Source organism: Heteronotia binoei, chromosome 21 (assembly GCF_032191835.1).
Source record: "Heteronotia binoei isolate CCM8104 ecotype False Entrance Well chromosome 21, APGP_CSIRO_Hbin_v1, whole genome shotgun sequence".
In the NCBI taxonomy this organism is placed as follows: Eukaryota; Metazoa; Chordata; class Lepidosauria; order Squamata; family Gekkonidae; genus Heteronotia; species Heteronotia binoei.
In genome coordinates, this window is record NC_083243.1 from 117,014,231 (window position 1) to 117,030,070 (window position 15,840).

Here is a 15,840-nt window from a genome sequence, read left to right on the forward strand (position 1 = left end):
GCTCTGGCTGCTGCGATCGGGGCTGGGTGGGAAGGGCTGCCGTTCTCCCCCTCCCCCCCCCGCTTTCCCTTTTATGGCCAGCGGGAGGAGGAGGCTCCAAATCGGGGGTCTCCAGGCCTAGCGGGGGATTTGGGACCCCTACCTTGAGGGGGGGTTGGGCCACTTTCTCCCTCATCCTGGGATCCATGCTGATTGCACAGATTTATACAGGATTGATGGCGTCCATCTTTCCAATAAGGGAAACGACGCTTTTTTTTGGATGACTTAAAACTTGGGCTTCGGGAAGTGCTAGGTATTTTGTGGGCGCAGCTGCCTAAGCAGAGGCTTGGCCTTGCAGTGGCTGGGTTTTTTGCCTAATTGCCATTATGCAGCTTGGTGAGCACCAATAGCACCCCAGTTTTGGGGCACGGGGTCTAGCTAAATAATTCCTGGCCCATGCAACTAGTTGAGTGATGAAGCGGACTGCCTCAGGTTTGCATGGATTGATCCGCCTTTCAGCTGTGCGGATGGGGCTGGAACTCCAGGGCATAATCTTTGCTAGGCCGGCCTGCTACGAGCTATGCATTTTGGCTATACCTAGGTGCAGGGTGGCTCGCCAGTCATGCAGCAGGGGAGGGGTATTTCGTCCCCTGGCCCTGCAGTGCTGCCTGTTATGTTTATAGCCCTTGTTGTTAATTTAATAATAAAGAAAGTGGCCCTTAGTTACCCAAACCCTTGTGTCCGTCTCTTCCTTCCGTCTGTGGGGATAATGTGGATTATGCCCTTCTCATCTCAGAATTATCCAGGTATTGGAATGAGTATCACTATTCACAACAAAGCTCAGAGCCTCTTTTATCTATGTTTGCAGGAGCTATTTCAACACATAAGAGCTGGGTTTGTGGTTGTCATGAACAGCGGTACATTGTTTATGTTGCTTGTATGTAGCCTTGGAAACAGAGGCTTATGGTTCAATGTTGAGGAGGCACTGGAACATAGTTTCCTTTATCTGAATGTGTTGAACAGTCTAACTGGTGCACTGTCCTCATAGTTGGTGCAAGGCTCCACAATCAATCACTTAGATTAGCAATTAGTCCAGCTATGAATTCTTTGATAGCTTTTCTGAGTCCCTTAAGCGTTTTCAGCAATATCAGCTCTTGCAGCACAGGTTTTGCCATCTTCTCTCTTCCATTTTCTGCCCCAATCTCTTCTCCTTCCTTTAAATACAAACTGTGCAGAGACTGCTCAACTTGGCAAGCTCTTTAAGTTTAGGTGCCTACCATAAAGCCTAACTGATTTTAACATGTCACCTAGATTTTCTTTCCCTGTTCCATGGTGACCTGCTGAAAAACAGAGGATCCACAGTACTGGCAGCCATGTACAAATGATTTGCCACATACAGGGATTTTTTTTTGAGCAGGAATGCACAGGAACGCAGTTCCGGCTGGCTCGGTGTCAGGGGATGTGGCCTAATATTCAAATGAGTTCCTGATGAGCTTTTTCTACAAAAAAAGGCCTGGCCACATGGATTCATTAAGCCTTTCAGAAGCTTCTGCATAGTCTGGATTTAAAGATGTCATTGCCAGTGTTCCCTCACAGATTTTTAGCCTCCAGCTCTTTTTGTCTTAGCTCAGAAAGGATGGCCCCAGAGCACACTGTTTTATGCAGTAGCTCACAACTTTAATGCCAGTAGCTCACAAAGTAGAATTTTTTTCACAAGACTTGACAGCTTAGAGGGAACATTGGTCACTGCCCAACCTTCTGTACATACTGAAGAAATCAGTTAATACAGAATATTAAGTGAGTTGTAATACAAGGAAGAATTTACTAAAGATATAACTCTGGTGTACAATACAAAAACATCTACCCCATCTACTTTATGGGTCACAAATCAGCCTCATTAGCAATGTAAAACCCCTAAAACTGTACAATCAAAACTCCTTAGATCATTGTTTAATGTCCCTAGATGCACCTCTAATGCTGTTTTAAGACAGGAAGCTGGCCTCCCCAGAGTAGAGTTAAAAATATGAAAACTTGTGGCTTGTTTTTGGCTAAGAGTACACTTAAAGCCGGAGGGCCTAATCCCATTTCTACTTGCTGCAGACCTCTATCCCATTTGGTCTGCTAAGATTATTGAAAAAGTCAGATTGATTGGGTTGAATCCAGAAGAACTTTTTGACAGGGGCCTGAATGAAGCAAAGACTGAATGACATTGAACTCCAAAATGATAAAGCACTGCTCCATGCAAATTATTTCAGATTAAAATAATGGCCAGATTATCATGGCCTTATCTGTCAAATTTAACCTACGTGAGACATAGATGGGTTTTCTCAAGGGCACACCTTGACACTTTTCAATCTGCAGTATTAGCTGGTAGGTTTTCCCATCTGCCAATGCAAAAATGATGTTGTCTGCTCATAAAAAGTAGTTGAAATGGCCTCGCAAATCCTCCTGCACTATGAACTTTATCAAGATGAAAGATTGCAGCTACTTACCCACTTTTATCTAAATTTAGACCTTTAGAGTTTTACATGAATTTTAGAACAGAGGTACTTCAGAAATTCTTTTTGGAAGATAAACAGAGCTCTATAACTCTTTTGTAACATTGTAATTTGTAAGCGGAAATATTTGGAAGATCCTTGATTTCATTGACTGTTTGTACATCCATGGGTTGCTTTGATGTCTCATTTTCTGCTTTGTACTGGTCTTTGACCGTAATAAATATTGCCTGACAGAATACAAAATCATATGCAGTATAGTTTCCCATTTTATTAGATATTGATGTTCTAAATCAGCACTGTTTTTAACATTCCCTGGTTATAGCACTGTTTTGAATAAGTTAGAAGTAAATCTGTGGTAGGTTTTTTGAAAATTACAGTGGCTACATTATATCCTACTTTCCCCCTATGCAGTATATGGGTTTCCCCCCCTCTCACTGAGGTCATTCTTCTGCAAGTAAGAAATAATGCTTATCAATTAGGATGCTATTAGTACTTACCTATATCTTTGGCTCTAACTGCAACTGGCCTCCTAAGCTCAGTAACAAACTTCTTTGCATCAAGACGTATTTCAATGATGTTGTTCAACAGTGCAAACAAGGGAGCCAGTGGAAAGGATGCAACAAACAGAGTTACAAATCCAAACTGGATGACTGAAAATAAAAACCAATGTTGTGCATTACACTTTTAAAATATATTTCTGTATGGGAGTCATAAAAGAAAATATTCCCCCAAACTGCTGAAGCCATAATATCTACCAAAACTTAGTTGATTAGTTATGCTCTGCCAGGACCTCATGTAATAGAAACTGTAAAGTAGGCATAAAGTAATTCCTTTCAATGCCAAATGATTAATATCAAATATTCTCTCCACTCCTTTGTTATCTTCTTTGTCTGTAAGCTCCTCAAGTTATTGAGGTGCTGTTGATGCAATATAAATAATAATAATGATGAACTTGCATGGAAAATAACTTTAAAGCTATTATTTTGGCAAATATTTTTAAACATGTACTTCAGAATTGCAAAACGTCCCAAGCTAATAGATATAGAAGAGGAGGGCAGCCAAGTGATTTCCTAAATCAGGGGTTAAACTCTGCATCTCCCTGTGTCCATCCATCCATTTTATCTTAGTTCTAACTGCCATATTGGCACACATATAACTTTTGAAAAAATTTCCAAATAATATTTCCATCATGGTTTGCTTGGATTCCTCCAAGAACCATCTGGCTACTGCTAGATACAGAGTATTGGACTAGGTGGGTCCTTCTTCTGATCCAGCATAGGCTAATCCAATGTTTGTCCATTCTATATGGATAAGTGCATGCAGAAAAGCTCCATGGCTATGGCAACCATACTGGAAGGTGAGGTATATGCATTTCTTGGGCAACCTTACTTCTGGCAGTTCAGTAGTAGTTTGAAGTACACCACACCATTGTTTTCTGCTATGGTAAGAAATATACATAGGATTGTTCTGTAGGGCAACCATCTTCATTAAGCAAATCAGTATGGGGCATATGCAGAGCTGCTGTTTATTCCACAGTTTACCCAGCTGTCCAGTGAAATGTGACAGCCAGGTGAAAACAACACATAATTTAAAATGAACCATAGTCAAGGGGAAACAGCACACCTTTTGAATACACTTTTATAATATGAACAAGAGCAGCTAACAGATTAAAGAACTGTAGTTGATTAACAGTTTGTCTTTTAAACAATTCATAAATAAAATTAATTATTATCTGCCTTTCATTTATCTGCTTATTAATCAAGTTAATTTAACTAATTTCCCATATTACGACAACCTCAATAAAGAAGCCCATTTGAGATTAGAGGGAGGAAGTCTGAGATTACTTATACTCCACTCTTAGTTTTACAAGGCATGCATCATAACCAAAATAACATACGAAATAAAAAAGAATGGCCTCAACACTTGGCTCCTTTGGTGCATTTTGACCATCACTAATTAGAACTTGGCCTCCACAAATTGATAAGTGATTAATCCAAGTAAAACTTGGAATCTTAATTAAGCCTTTGAAATTTCACTCACTCATTTCCATATATTCTGGAGTCAGCCCTGCAAAAGGCTCCAGGTTATAGTCTACTTCATAGCGTTGTTTCTTCTTTAAATGCTCCTCATGGTCTACAGGCCGTCGTCGTTTCAATTTCAAGTATCTTATTAATTTTTTCATTTTTCTGGGAAGAAACAAAAATACTAGATCTTTCACCGATTTCATAACAACACTGATGGCTTGAAAAGATCTACTTGCAGTATGTTATACGGAGATTTGTAAGAGATAAAAACAGGATGCTTACCTGTAACTGATGATCTTTGAGTGGTCATCTGTGCATTCACACCCATAGGAATAGGGCGCCTGTACCGATCCCAATCGGTATGCTAAAAAGCCTGGGATATTTGTGCCCTGCAGCCAGCGAGCATGCAAAGAGCCCCTACCGTGCATGCTCACTGAGTGGGCACGGACATCCCACCAGTTCCTTCTGACCATTGTCAAAAAACTCAGGTCTAAGAAGACCAACAGCACTGGGGAAGGAGGGTGGATGGTGTGAATGCACAGACGACTACTCGAAGATCTTCAGTTACAGGTAAGCAACCTGTTTATCTTCTTCGTGGTCTTTGTGCTTCACACCCATGGGAGATTAGCAAGCAGACTTATCTGGAGGAGGGTGCTGGAGGTCAGATCAAGGTAGCCGCTTGCAAGACTAGACGCCCCAACTGAGCCTTCTGGTGGCGATGGACGTTTAGGGCATAGTGCTTCATGAAGATGTGTGATGAGACCCAAGTCGCTACTTTACAGATATCAGTCAAAGAAGCACCCCGAAAAAAGGCTGCTGACGTGGCCAAAGCTCTTGTGGAATGCCCCCATATGGGACCTAATACTAAATGTAAGGGAAGTTGTTCACAATGAACTAAACCAAAAACCTGTTGGCAAAACAACCACAAAAACACTGCAAATTATATAAATGTTATATCTATTCATTAGCACTTAATATTATGAAATTTGTTTCACATATGATGACTCACTGGTCCCTTCAATTGAGCACCATACATGGAGCCTCAGCTTCCAATATTCCTTACAGCTCATTAAAGGCGCATACACAGTTCATCTTGGAATCCGGGTGGATTGTGTTCTCTTTCAAAAAATCCACAGGTAGCGGCAAGGAAGTCTGGCTATTGATGACTGACTTTGTATGAATTGTAGAGTGATGTGACTCTGTGGATGAGTCCCTACAACCCGCTTGTGCCTGAGGAAGCATTCAAGAAACAGATATTCAACTGATGTGCTGTCGCGCTGGACTTGGGGACTACCTGTGGATTTTTTGAAAGAGAACATAATCCACCCAGATTCCAAGATGAACTGTGTATGCGCCTTTAATGAGCTGTATGGAATATTGAAAGCTGAGGCTCCATGTACAGTGCTCAATTGAAGGGGCCAGTGAGTCATCATATGTGAAACAAATTTCATGATATTGTGCTAATGAATAGATATAACATTTGTATAATTTGCAGTGTTTTTGTGGTTGTTTTGCCATCAGGTTTTTGGTTTAGCCCATATGGGACCTGGCAAAGGTCTCTTAGCTAGGAGGTAACACAACTTGATAGTCTCTGTCAGCCACTTAGTCTTTGGCAGAAATCTTGATGCCCGGCTTGGGCGTAGCATAGGAAATGAACAAATGAGGGTACTTCCTATAAGGTCTTGTTTGACTTAAAAAGAAAAGAAGAGCTCTCTTTATGTCCAGAGAGTGCAACTTCTTTCTTCTGGAGAAGAGAGATTTGGAAAAAATGATGGTAGTACAATCTCTGAATTTAGGTGAAAGTCTGAGACAACTTTAGGAAGGAAAGTAACATCAGGTGCAAGCAACACGCTGTCATTGTGAAAGCACAAGTATGGAGAGTCACAATGGAGTGCCATGAGTTCCCCCACTCTCCTAGCTGAAGTAATGGCAACAAGAAAGGCTGTCTTCCAGGACAGGAGATTCATTGGACAAGTTGCCATAGTTTCAAAGGGGCGCCCCGTGAGTTTATCCAGGATTAAGGGATGGATTGGAGAGTTGTTTGGTGGGAGGGTGTAGATTCAGCAAACCCTTTAGAAATCATTTCGCCTGCGGCTGGGTAAACACAGAATAATTGTCTATGGTTTCATGATAAGCAGAGATAGCTGCCAAATAAACATGGATCGAGGAATGGTTAAGGCCAGAGTCCACTAGGGACAACAAAAATATCACAGGTAATCCAGCACTGGCTGGATAGGCAGAGTCAGTATCCACAAAGATTGTAAACTTTGTCCACTTGTAATCATAGGATCTACGTGTGGAGGGTTTGCGGCTATTCAGCAAGACATGTTGGACTCTTGCTGAAAGGACCAGGGGGTGATCCTCCAAGCTGTGAGGGACGTTGTGGTACAGAAGTTGACCCCCCTGGACAGACAGGAGCTCGGGTTTCAGAGGAAAATGATGGAAGGTTCTGTTGGCTAGGCCTAGAACAATAGGAAACCAACTCTGACGTGGCCACCATGGGGTTATTAGGATGCAGTCTGGGCATTCCCTCAACATCTTGTTGACCACCTTGGTTAGTAGAGGCAGAGGTGGGAAGAGATATAGAAAGTGCACACCCCATGGGAACAGGAGACCGTCTCCCAATGAGTTTGGATCCGTTTCGCCCCTGGAGGAACACAGGGGACGCTTCTGATTCTGGGATGTCACGAAGATGTCCACCTGGGGTTGGAACCATCACTAGATCATGGTCAGTTAGGTTCAGTTGATTTCCCATTCATATATTTGAGTGGCTCTGTACATTGAGTTCCCCCAGAAGGTGGGTTGCTACTAGGAAGGACTGGAGGGAAAGGCATTCTTCCCAGATGTCCCCATCCTTGCCTGTTGATGTAGCTGAGGGCTGTGGTGTTGTCTGTTAGTATCGCTATAGTCCGATTTGCAATAAGTGGCCTGAAGGACTGGAGGGCATATTGGATCCCCAGTAGTTCCAAAAAGTTGATGTGGTGGCAGGCAAAAGAAGGGGGCAAGGGACCATCCACACATAGGCCATTCAAATGTGCTCCCCATCCCCAAAGGGACGCATCTGTTGTTATGGTGACAGAAGGGGTAGGGATGTGGAAGTCTGCTCCCTGAAGGATGTTGGCATCCTGTTTTCCCCAGTCCAAGGACCTCAGGATTATGGGAGGGATTTGTAGACGTTTCAGAGGAGAGGCTGTGGTGTGGTGGAAGTGATGCAGGAACCAGAGCTGAAGCGTTCACATGCATAACTTTGCAAAGGGAAGGACACTGGTTGTTGCAGTCATGAGTCCCAATAAGCATTGGATCTGCAAGGCTATGCCTGCCTTGTATGATTGCAGGTACTCGACCAGAGTCACAATGTTGTCTGCTCGCAGTCTGGGAAGGAATGCTCTGTGTAGACTGGTATCCAGAACAGCACCTATGAAGTGTACTCTCATAGCTGGTGTTAGTTAAGATTTCTTGTGGTTTATTGTTAGGCCCAGTCTAGTGAGAAGATCTAGGGTGATTTCTAAGTGTCAATTGAGAAGGTTCTGTGAGCTTACCACTATCAGCCAGTTGTCGATATACAGGAAGAGGATGACTCTCTGAAGTTGAAGGTAGGCCACAATCACCACCATGGTTTTGGTGAACACCCTTGGGGCTATAGACAAGCCGAAGGTGAGGGCCTTGAACTGGAAATGGTCAATTTCTATTGTGAACCAGAGGTATTTCCTGTGTTTTGGATGGATGGTGATGTGGAAATACGCATCTTGTAAATCCAGAGTGACCATCCAGTCCCCTTTCTTGATCAGATGCAGGATGTTTTGCAGAGTTGACATTTGGAATTTTTAGTATGTGATAAAGTCGATCAGATCCCGAAGGTTCATAATAGGCCTTATGTCCTCATCCTTCTTGGGTACTGTGAAATACTGGGAGTAGAACCCGGGGCCCTTGTGCTCATGAGGAACTCTTTATATTGCCTGTTTCAGCAGTAAGTTCTGAACTTCTTCCAAGAGGGCTGGGAATGAAGGTGTCATTACAAACTTTGTAGTGGTTGGGAGCTGAATAAATTCTATCACATAACCCTCCTCTATGATGGAAAGGACCCAATGATCCGATGTGATAAGACGCCAGGCTGGCAGGTAAGGGTATAGGCGAGTGGGTCCAGAGTAGGGGGGACGGGATGACTAAAGTAGGGGGACCGGGATGACTAAAGTAGGGGGACCGGGATGACTAAAGTAGAAGAGGCAAATGCTCTTTGGACCTCGGTTGTTGAGTGGTTGTAGGCGAGAACTTGGCCTTATGATCAAACGAGGTTCTGCTGCCCAAGAGGAGCATGGCTTCCAAGACTGATCAGGCGATTGCTTCTGGAAGGGTCTTTTGTTCCATGGTTTATGATAGGACTTAGGTTTGGTGGTTCTGGTTGATGAGGAGACACCCAAGTTGCGTGATGTCTTGATACTCTTGTCCATCTCTTGAAGGACAGAGTTGGTTGTGAAGCTGAATAACCCCTCACTTTTGAAAGGGAGACACGTGTGGCGACGTAAGGTAATGGCAGAGTTAGTGTCTTGGAGGTAGTGTCCACCATATGTTCAGCTAGCAAGTGTCCACCATATGTTTAGCCTTCCTTCTGAAGCTTTTTTGCCGAGGCACACTTGTCATCAGGTAACACTGAGATGTAGTTGGAGAGCTGCTCCCACAAGGAGTAGAGGTAGCGGGCCATACAAGCTGCATAACTGGAAATCTTGATTCCAAGGGTTCCAGCAGAATAGAATTTTCTGCCTGTATTATCAATTTTCCTGTCCTCTTTATCTGGTGGGGTAGAGTGCACTTTCCTGGACTTTGACGACAATAACCGAATTTGGGCAGGAGTGGGTGAAGAGAAATTCAGCTCCTGTTTCCTGAATTCGGTACATGTGGTCCAGTTTGCGGGAAGAAACTGGAGTGGAGGCTGGTTTCTCCCAGGGCTCCTTGAAGGTCTGCAGAATTACTCTGGTAACCGGAAGTGCCACTGCAGCTGCAGTGGAGGTGTCATGCTGCATTTTGTCAGACTCAGTGTCATCAATTGTGGGTTGCGGTTGAACAATGGGTAAGGAGACGGCTTGAGCCATCCTCTTTACCAAGTCCCCATACGATTTCAGGTCCTCAGAAGGTGAGATTGGTAGATCCTCTGTGATCTGAGGGTTTGGGGATGGTTCAGCAGGTGTTTTGTCATTTGAGTCGTCGACATCGGAGTTGGAGGAAGATGCTTCGCAGGCATCAGAGTGCTCAGACAGGTGCAGAGTCGCTGGTCTGTCTATTGGTGGTGACGGGAAACAGGGCTCAGTAGGTTTAAGTGGATGAGGCATCTCCTTCTTCCTACTATCTGGTGGCGGAGGTGGGATCGAGACCATTGCCGATGCTTTGCGCCGGGTCGGGGATCGATAAAATACCCATGATCTGCAAGAGGACTCCGAACACTGTTCCCAATCTGGTAGGTCACGTGGGGGATACCAATGATATGGAGCAGGGTTTCCCAAACTTTCCCCCCCTGTGGTCCAGTTATTTTTACACTTCTTCATGGCCCACTAAAATTTGGGGGTGTAGCCAGGAGACTCTGGGGGTGGAGTCAGGAGACAGGAAATGATGTACAAACACGCTTAAAACTCTTGCAATATTTTGTTTAGGAAAGGTAGGAGAATAGTGGGATTTTGCAATGCAATTTTAAAAATAAAACATGAAGAAAAAGCACAAGGATCACACAGCAGAAAACTAAAAATATAAAATGCTCTAAACCTGGGAAAACATGAAATGGCAGGCAGGAAGAAAGGAGAGAGATGGGGTAAGAATGACAGAGAGAGAGAGAGAGCGAAAGACAGAAAGAAAGAAAGAAAAGAAAAGACGGGGAAAAGACTGACAGAAAGAGAGAGAAAGAAAGAAAGAAGGAAGCAAGATGGGAAAAGACTGACTGACAGAAAGAGAGAGAGAGAGAGAGACATGAAATGGCAGGACATTTCAAGCTGCTCTCCCCCCCACTCAGATTAGTAATGGGAAGGAAGGAAGGAAGGAAGGAAGGAAGGAAGGAAGGAAGGAAGGAAGGAAGGAAGGAAGGAAGGAAGGAAGGAAGGAAGGAAGGAAGGAAGGAAGGAAGGAAGGAAGGAAGGAAGGAAGGAAGGAAAAGAGATGGTGGAGGGAGGGGTGGAAATAAAGCAACTTTAACTTTCTACCGCTTCCTAATCCTTAGAAATTTCATACAGTCCTCTCCCCAGCTGAATTTTAGCAGGTGCACTCCTCCTGTCTCTGAATATCTGTGCATAATGAGGGCTAGAAACATTTTTTAAAATATGGGTTGTGGTCCTCAAGAGTCCAAACCAAAGCCGCAGGTGCCTATATAAAAGGGACAATCCCTCGCTGCATGTCTCAGTTCACAGTCACAGACCTGTGGGCCCTCCTTGGTTGCAATTGGTACACCTTTTCCATCTCTGTGCGTCTTTTGTGAAGTGGAGTGACTAAAACTGTGGGCACTATTCCAAATGCATCTGTGATATAAATTTATGTAATAGCATTAGGATCCTGGCTGTTTTATTTTCAATCCTGTTCCTGATATGTCACATCAAACCAAAAGTCCTTCTAGTCCAGCACACTGTCTCTAGAGCTGGCCAGCTCGATGCCTTGGAAGTTCACCGGTGAGGCATAGTGAAATAGCTGTACCCCAGTGTTTGCTCCTGTCACCCATTATTAATTTATTGTTGATATTTTAATCTATTTTTTAGTTTTTATCCATCAATTGGAGGCATGGTATTTTTAATAATCACAGCATCATTCTAGGGCAGAGGTGTCCAAACTTGCTTAACATAAGAGCCACAGAGAATAAAAATCAGATGTTTGAGAGCTGAAAGACATGAACATCAGAAGAAGGAAGGAAATATAAATATATAAATAAATATATTGGATTTATATCCCGTCCTCCACTCCAAAGAGTCTCAGAGCGGCTCACAATCTCCTTTACCTTCCTCACCCACAACAGACACCCTGTGAGGTGGGTGGGGCTGGAGAGGGCTCTCACAGCAGCTGCCCTTTCAAGGACAACCTCTGCCAGAGCTATGGCTGACCCAAGGCCATGCTAGCAGGTGCAAGTGGAGGAGTGGGGAATCAAACCCGGTTCTCCCAGATAAGAGTCCACACACTGAACCACTACACCAAACTGGCTCTCCAAGAAAGAAAGAAAGATAAAGCAAATAGGGTTGCCTTCCAGGGCCCTTCGGGACATTGTAATTGACCTACGTTGGGGAAGGGAGGGAGGAGGAGGGGGGGAAACTAGGCGCAACACGGGAGGAGGGTGGGAGACAAACGCAACATGGCAAACGCAAAACTAGGCGCAACATGGGGGAGGGGGGGAGGCAAACACCTAGTTTCCCCCCTCCTCCTCCCTCCCTTCGCCACCCCAGGTCAATTACAATGTCTGGAAGGGAGCTGCTCAGGGTTGTGTAAAGGGACCTCCCAAGTCACCTGATTGTCGAAAGGGCACTGCCACAGCTGCAGTGGGTAGAGCTGAGCGCCATTGCCAGTTCCTCCCCCCCCCCCCGCGGGATCAGAGCAGTCCCGTAACCAGGATTTGAAGAATTGGGGGGCTCTGATTTTTTTCAGGGGGCACACAGTGGCCCCAACCTCCATGGCCTTCTCTCCTACCACCGCTGAGGAGGAAAGCTGCCAGCTCACTGCCATACAGCCTCCCCCCTCCCCACAGCTACCCCAAGGTGATCCCTTTCCACCCCTCTTCCAGCAGCTCTGGTGAGGAGCCACTCAGAGGTTTAGATACGTGCTGCACGGTCTCCTGCCCTTACCTGTAGCATGATCCAGCTAGGCAAGCCCGGCAGGACAAGGGGGGGTGGAAGGTGCCACCAAGTCGCAACTGACTTCTGCGGCTACAAGACCTCCAATTCAGATTTCTTTCTGTTGGAGGGCAAGCCGAGGCTGCCGAAGTGCAGCTCCCACCCTCGCTCGGGTGGCCAGCGAGACCAGGCCAGAAAACCCCGGCAGGCGAACTTCACCTTTCCACTGATCCCCAGCCCCGAATTGTAGCCAGGACCTCCACTTGTGTGCGGCAGCCTACCCTACCCTGCCCTGTCTGCAACGGAGCCATCCGCCCCCTACCCCCGCCGCCCCACTTGAGGGCCAGAATGGTCTCTTCTTGCAGGCGCCCTCTAGCCCAACGTCAGCCCAAGGTGGAGCTTAACTTTCAGTCCTGGGCGCTGAAAGTGCCCAGTTGTTTCTGCTTGCTGGGGGGGTCAGAGATTTCTTCCAGCCCCTAAGCAAGCAGAAACAAGGTGGAGCTTAACTTTCAATCCTGGGCTCCAAAAGTGACCCAATGTTTCTGCTTGCTGAGGGGTCAGAGATTTCTTCCAGCCCCTAAGCGAGCAGAAGCAACAGGGAGCATAAGTTTCAGTCCTGGGCTCCTAAAGTGCTCCATTGTTTCTGCTTGAGAATTCAAGTGAGAGAATTCTTCCGGCCCCTAAGCAAGCAGAAGCAACTGTGTATGATCACATCCCCAAGCAAACAGAAGCAACGGTGTATGATGACGGCAGAATGGAGAAGGATGCAGCCGAGGCACTGGAGGCTGGTTAGGGGGCCCAAGTCAGGGGGCCCTGCCTAGCAGTCAGGGGGCTGTGCCCCCCACAGGCCCTCTCATAGCTACGGGCCTGGATCAGAGGGACACCACGAGGAGGCTATGGCCACTTCGGCAGAGCCGGGCTGATTGGAAGTCATTTGAAGAGCGCACTGAAGCAATTGAGGGAGGGACAAAACTCCTCCTCCTCCAGTCTGCTCTTCAAACATAGAATCAGGTCAGGCCCTGTTGAAGCAGTTAGGGCCTCTGAGCCTCCTCTGATCGTGCCAGTGGAGGGGGGGGGCAGAGCATGGTATAATGCTGGAGAAAGGGAGGGAGGGGACAGGCCCTGGTGGTGGCGAGCTGAGCCTTGTCTTGAAGGAGCGGCGTGTTGGCGCTGCAAGGGTAGGGGACGGCAGCAGCAGGGGGGGGGGGTGTCAGAAGGCAGGGAATGGAGGCCTGGTTGCAAACAGGGATTTGGGAACCCCTGATATGGAGGGTTGAAGGGAGGGAGAGCCGATTTGGTGTAGTGGTTAAGTGTGCGGACTCTTATCTGGGAGAACCGGGTTTGATTCCCCACTCCTCCACTTGCACCTGCTAGCATGGCCTTGGGTCAGCCATAGCTCTGGCAGAGGTTGTCCTTGAAAGGGCAGCTGCTGTGAGAGCCCTCTCCAACCCCACCCACCTCACAGGATGACTGTTGTGGGTGAGGAAGGTAAAGGAGATTGTGAGCCACTCTGAGACTCTTCGGAGTGGAGGGCGGGATATAAATCCAATATCTTCTTCTTCATCTTCTTGAAAGGATAACCTCCATACAAATCCCAAATGGCATTGATCCCAGTTAGGGGGTGGGGGCGGTCTCCTAAAGGAAGTTATCTGGTCAGCATTATAATCAATAGGCTGATCCTTCGGTGGTTTGTCCAGCATCGATTGCTTAGCCACGTCCTGTTGCGATTGGGAGTCCCTATTACTGGGTCCATAGGAACCGGAGTGAGAGGATGAGGTGAGCTGTGTCAGGTCAATCTTGTGGTCAGAGCCAGAAAGGGGGGTGGCTTGCGAAGTGAACTGCCTTGATATCGAATGGCTTCTCCAATGGGATGGGGTTGTATGTAGAACTGTGGATGCCCCTGTTGAAGCTGATACCAAGCCCTTCCGAGTCAGAGATGGAGTACGGCTGACGTGGTCGCGTTTTCTGTGCGTGTCTTTATCTTTCTTGTGCTTATCAGTTTTAGACCCCAAATCCTCCCTGCTTTTCATGGCAGGTATTGAGGATTCCAACCTAGATACCCAGACCACATGTTTAGGGGGGCGAATGGTGTCAGATGGCAGCTGGCTCTGTGAGCCTACGTCAACTGCTGGGGTTGTGATCAACAACTCAGCCAATGCCAAGGAAGTCAAAGACATCTTGTTCTGCATGAGAGCAGATTCAAGCAGGGCAGCCGAGAGACACGCTGCTCTTTTTTTTTTTAGTTTGCTTGGAAAACCTGACACAATGATGGCATGAGTCGACTCGGTGCCTTTCTCCGAGGCACAAAAGACACAGCGAGTGTCCATCCAGAGGGCAATTCTGCTGCTGCAACACGTACAGCATTTAAAGAACCCCCAACACCTTTCCATAGACTGAGAACGGGGGGGGGGATCCAACGGGGGGGGGAGGAAAGAGACTGTCAGAAACTGTCTCTAACTACTTTTAAAAATAAATTTTAGAAACAACAACAATGAAGGGAGAAACCGGGTAGAAGTCAAAGGAAACGGAAGAAACAACAAAGGTAAGTACCAACAGGAGCTGCGTAGAAACCAACTGTTTGGCACGATGGTCAGAAGGGAACTGGTGGGATGTCCGTGTCCTACCCAGTCAGCATGCGCGGTAGGGGCTCGGCACATACTCGCTGGTTGCAGGGTGTGAAAATCCCAGGCTTTTAAACGTACTGATTGGGATTGGTGCAGTGCCCTATTCCCATGGGTGCGAAGCACAGAGACAACGAAGAAAATCACAGTAAAGACAAAACACATTGGACTATGTATGCAAGTATTTAGCAAAGCTGATTATATTGGAATAGTGGGTTGAGAGCTCTAAAGAAAACTTCAAAAACTCTCCCATATGCCCACCAGTTCCTCTGTATTATGTCTTTAGGTGGGCTTCACTTGAAGTTTTTTCAGAGATTGTTTGGAAGGTACAGTGAAGATTAGAAGAAGGGGCTTCTAAAACTTGTGGGACTTGTGAATGTAGCAGATCTGTAGAACCTGGCTTAAATCTCTGCTAAATCGCTGTTTTTATATATGATTTTTCCTTTGCTGTTCACAACAAATACATATTTATCAGAGAAAAGGTATGTAATTTTAGAATATATATGACATGGGGTTATTCAGATCTTATTTTTATATCTCGTTTATAACAAAAGTAAATTACATTTGTACCATTAAGGGCTTATTTTGCAGATATTGATTTATTTTAATTCTTTGGTTACTTACGGGATGCCAATCTCAAACAGATTATTCTGAATCAGCTGTTTGCCCAGCATAATAATGCTGAGTTGTATGCACAATTCCATTAAGCAGCCACCAGGAGCACACTAAAAGGGAGAAAATGTAGATATCAGATCAGCATTTCTTCCAGGTAACCTTCTTGAATTTTCACTGTTGTTTTCTTAATAAAACCAATATGCAACTCCTGGATTATTACCTCTTCCATTCTGAAAGAATGAAAAATGTAGACGTAGTCTCCTGGGCGTCCAACAAATCTAGGATAATTTGAAAACAACAGTTAGAATTGCATTCT

At 45.7% G+C, this 15,840-nt stretch overlaps 1 protein-coding gene across 9 annotated transcripts in view; it reads right to left on the reverse strand.

Moving 5' to 3' along the window:
• ANO1 (anoctamin 1) overlaps positions 1 to 15,840 on the reverse strand; it is a 256,871-nt gene that overhangs the window by 26,477 nt on the left and 214,554 nt on the right. For all 9 annotated transcript variants that reach the window (XM_060262257.1, XM_060262253.1, XM_060262256.1 and 6 more), the window contains 4 exons: positions 15,745 to 15,802; positions 15,534 to 15,634; positions 4,518 to 4,663; positions 2,975 to 3,127 (listed from right to left, as the gene is read on the reverse strand). In XM_060262257.1, the coding sequence (XP_060118240.1) occupies positions 2,975 to 3,127; positions 4,518 to 4,663; positions 15,534 to 15,634; positions 15,745 to 15,802 (458 nt within the window). The remainder of the gene's footprint in view (positions 1 to 2,974; positions 3,128 to 4,517; positions 4,664 to 15,533; positions 15,635 to 15,744; positions 15,803 to 15,840) is intronic.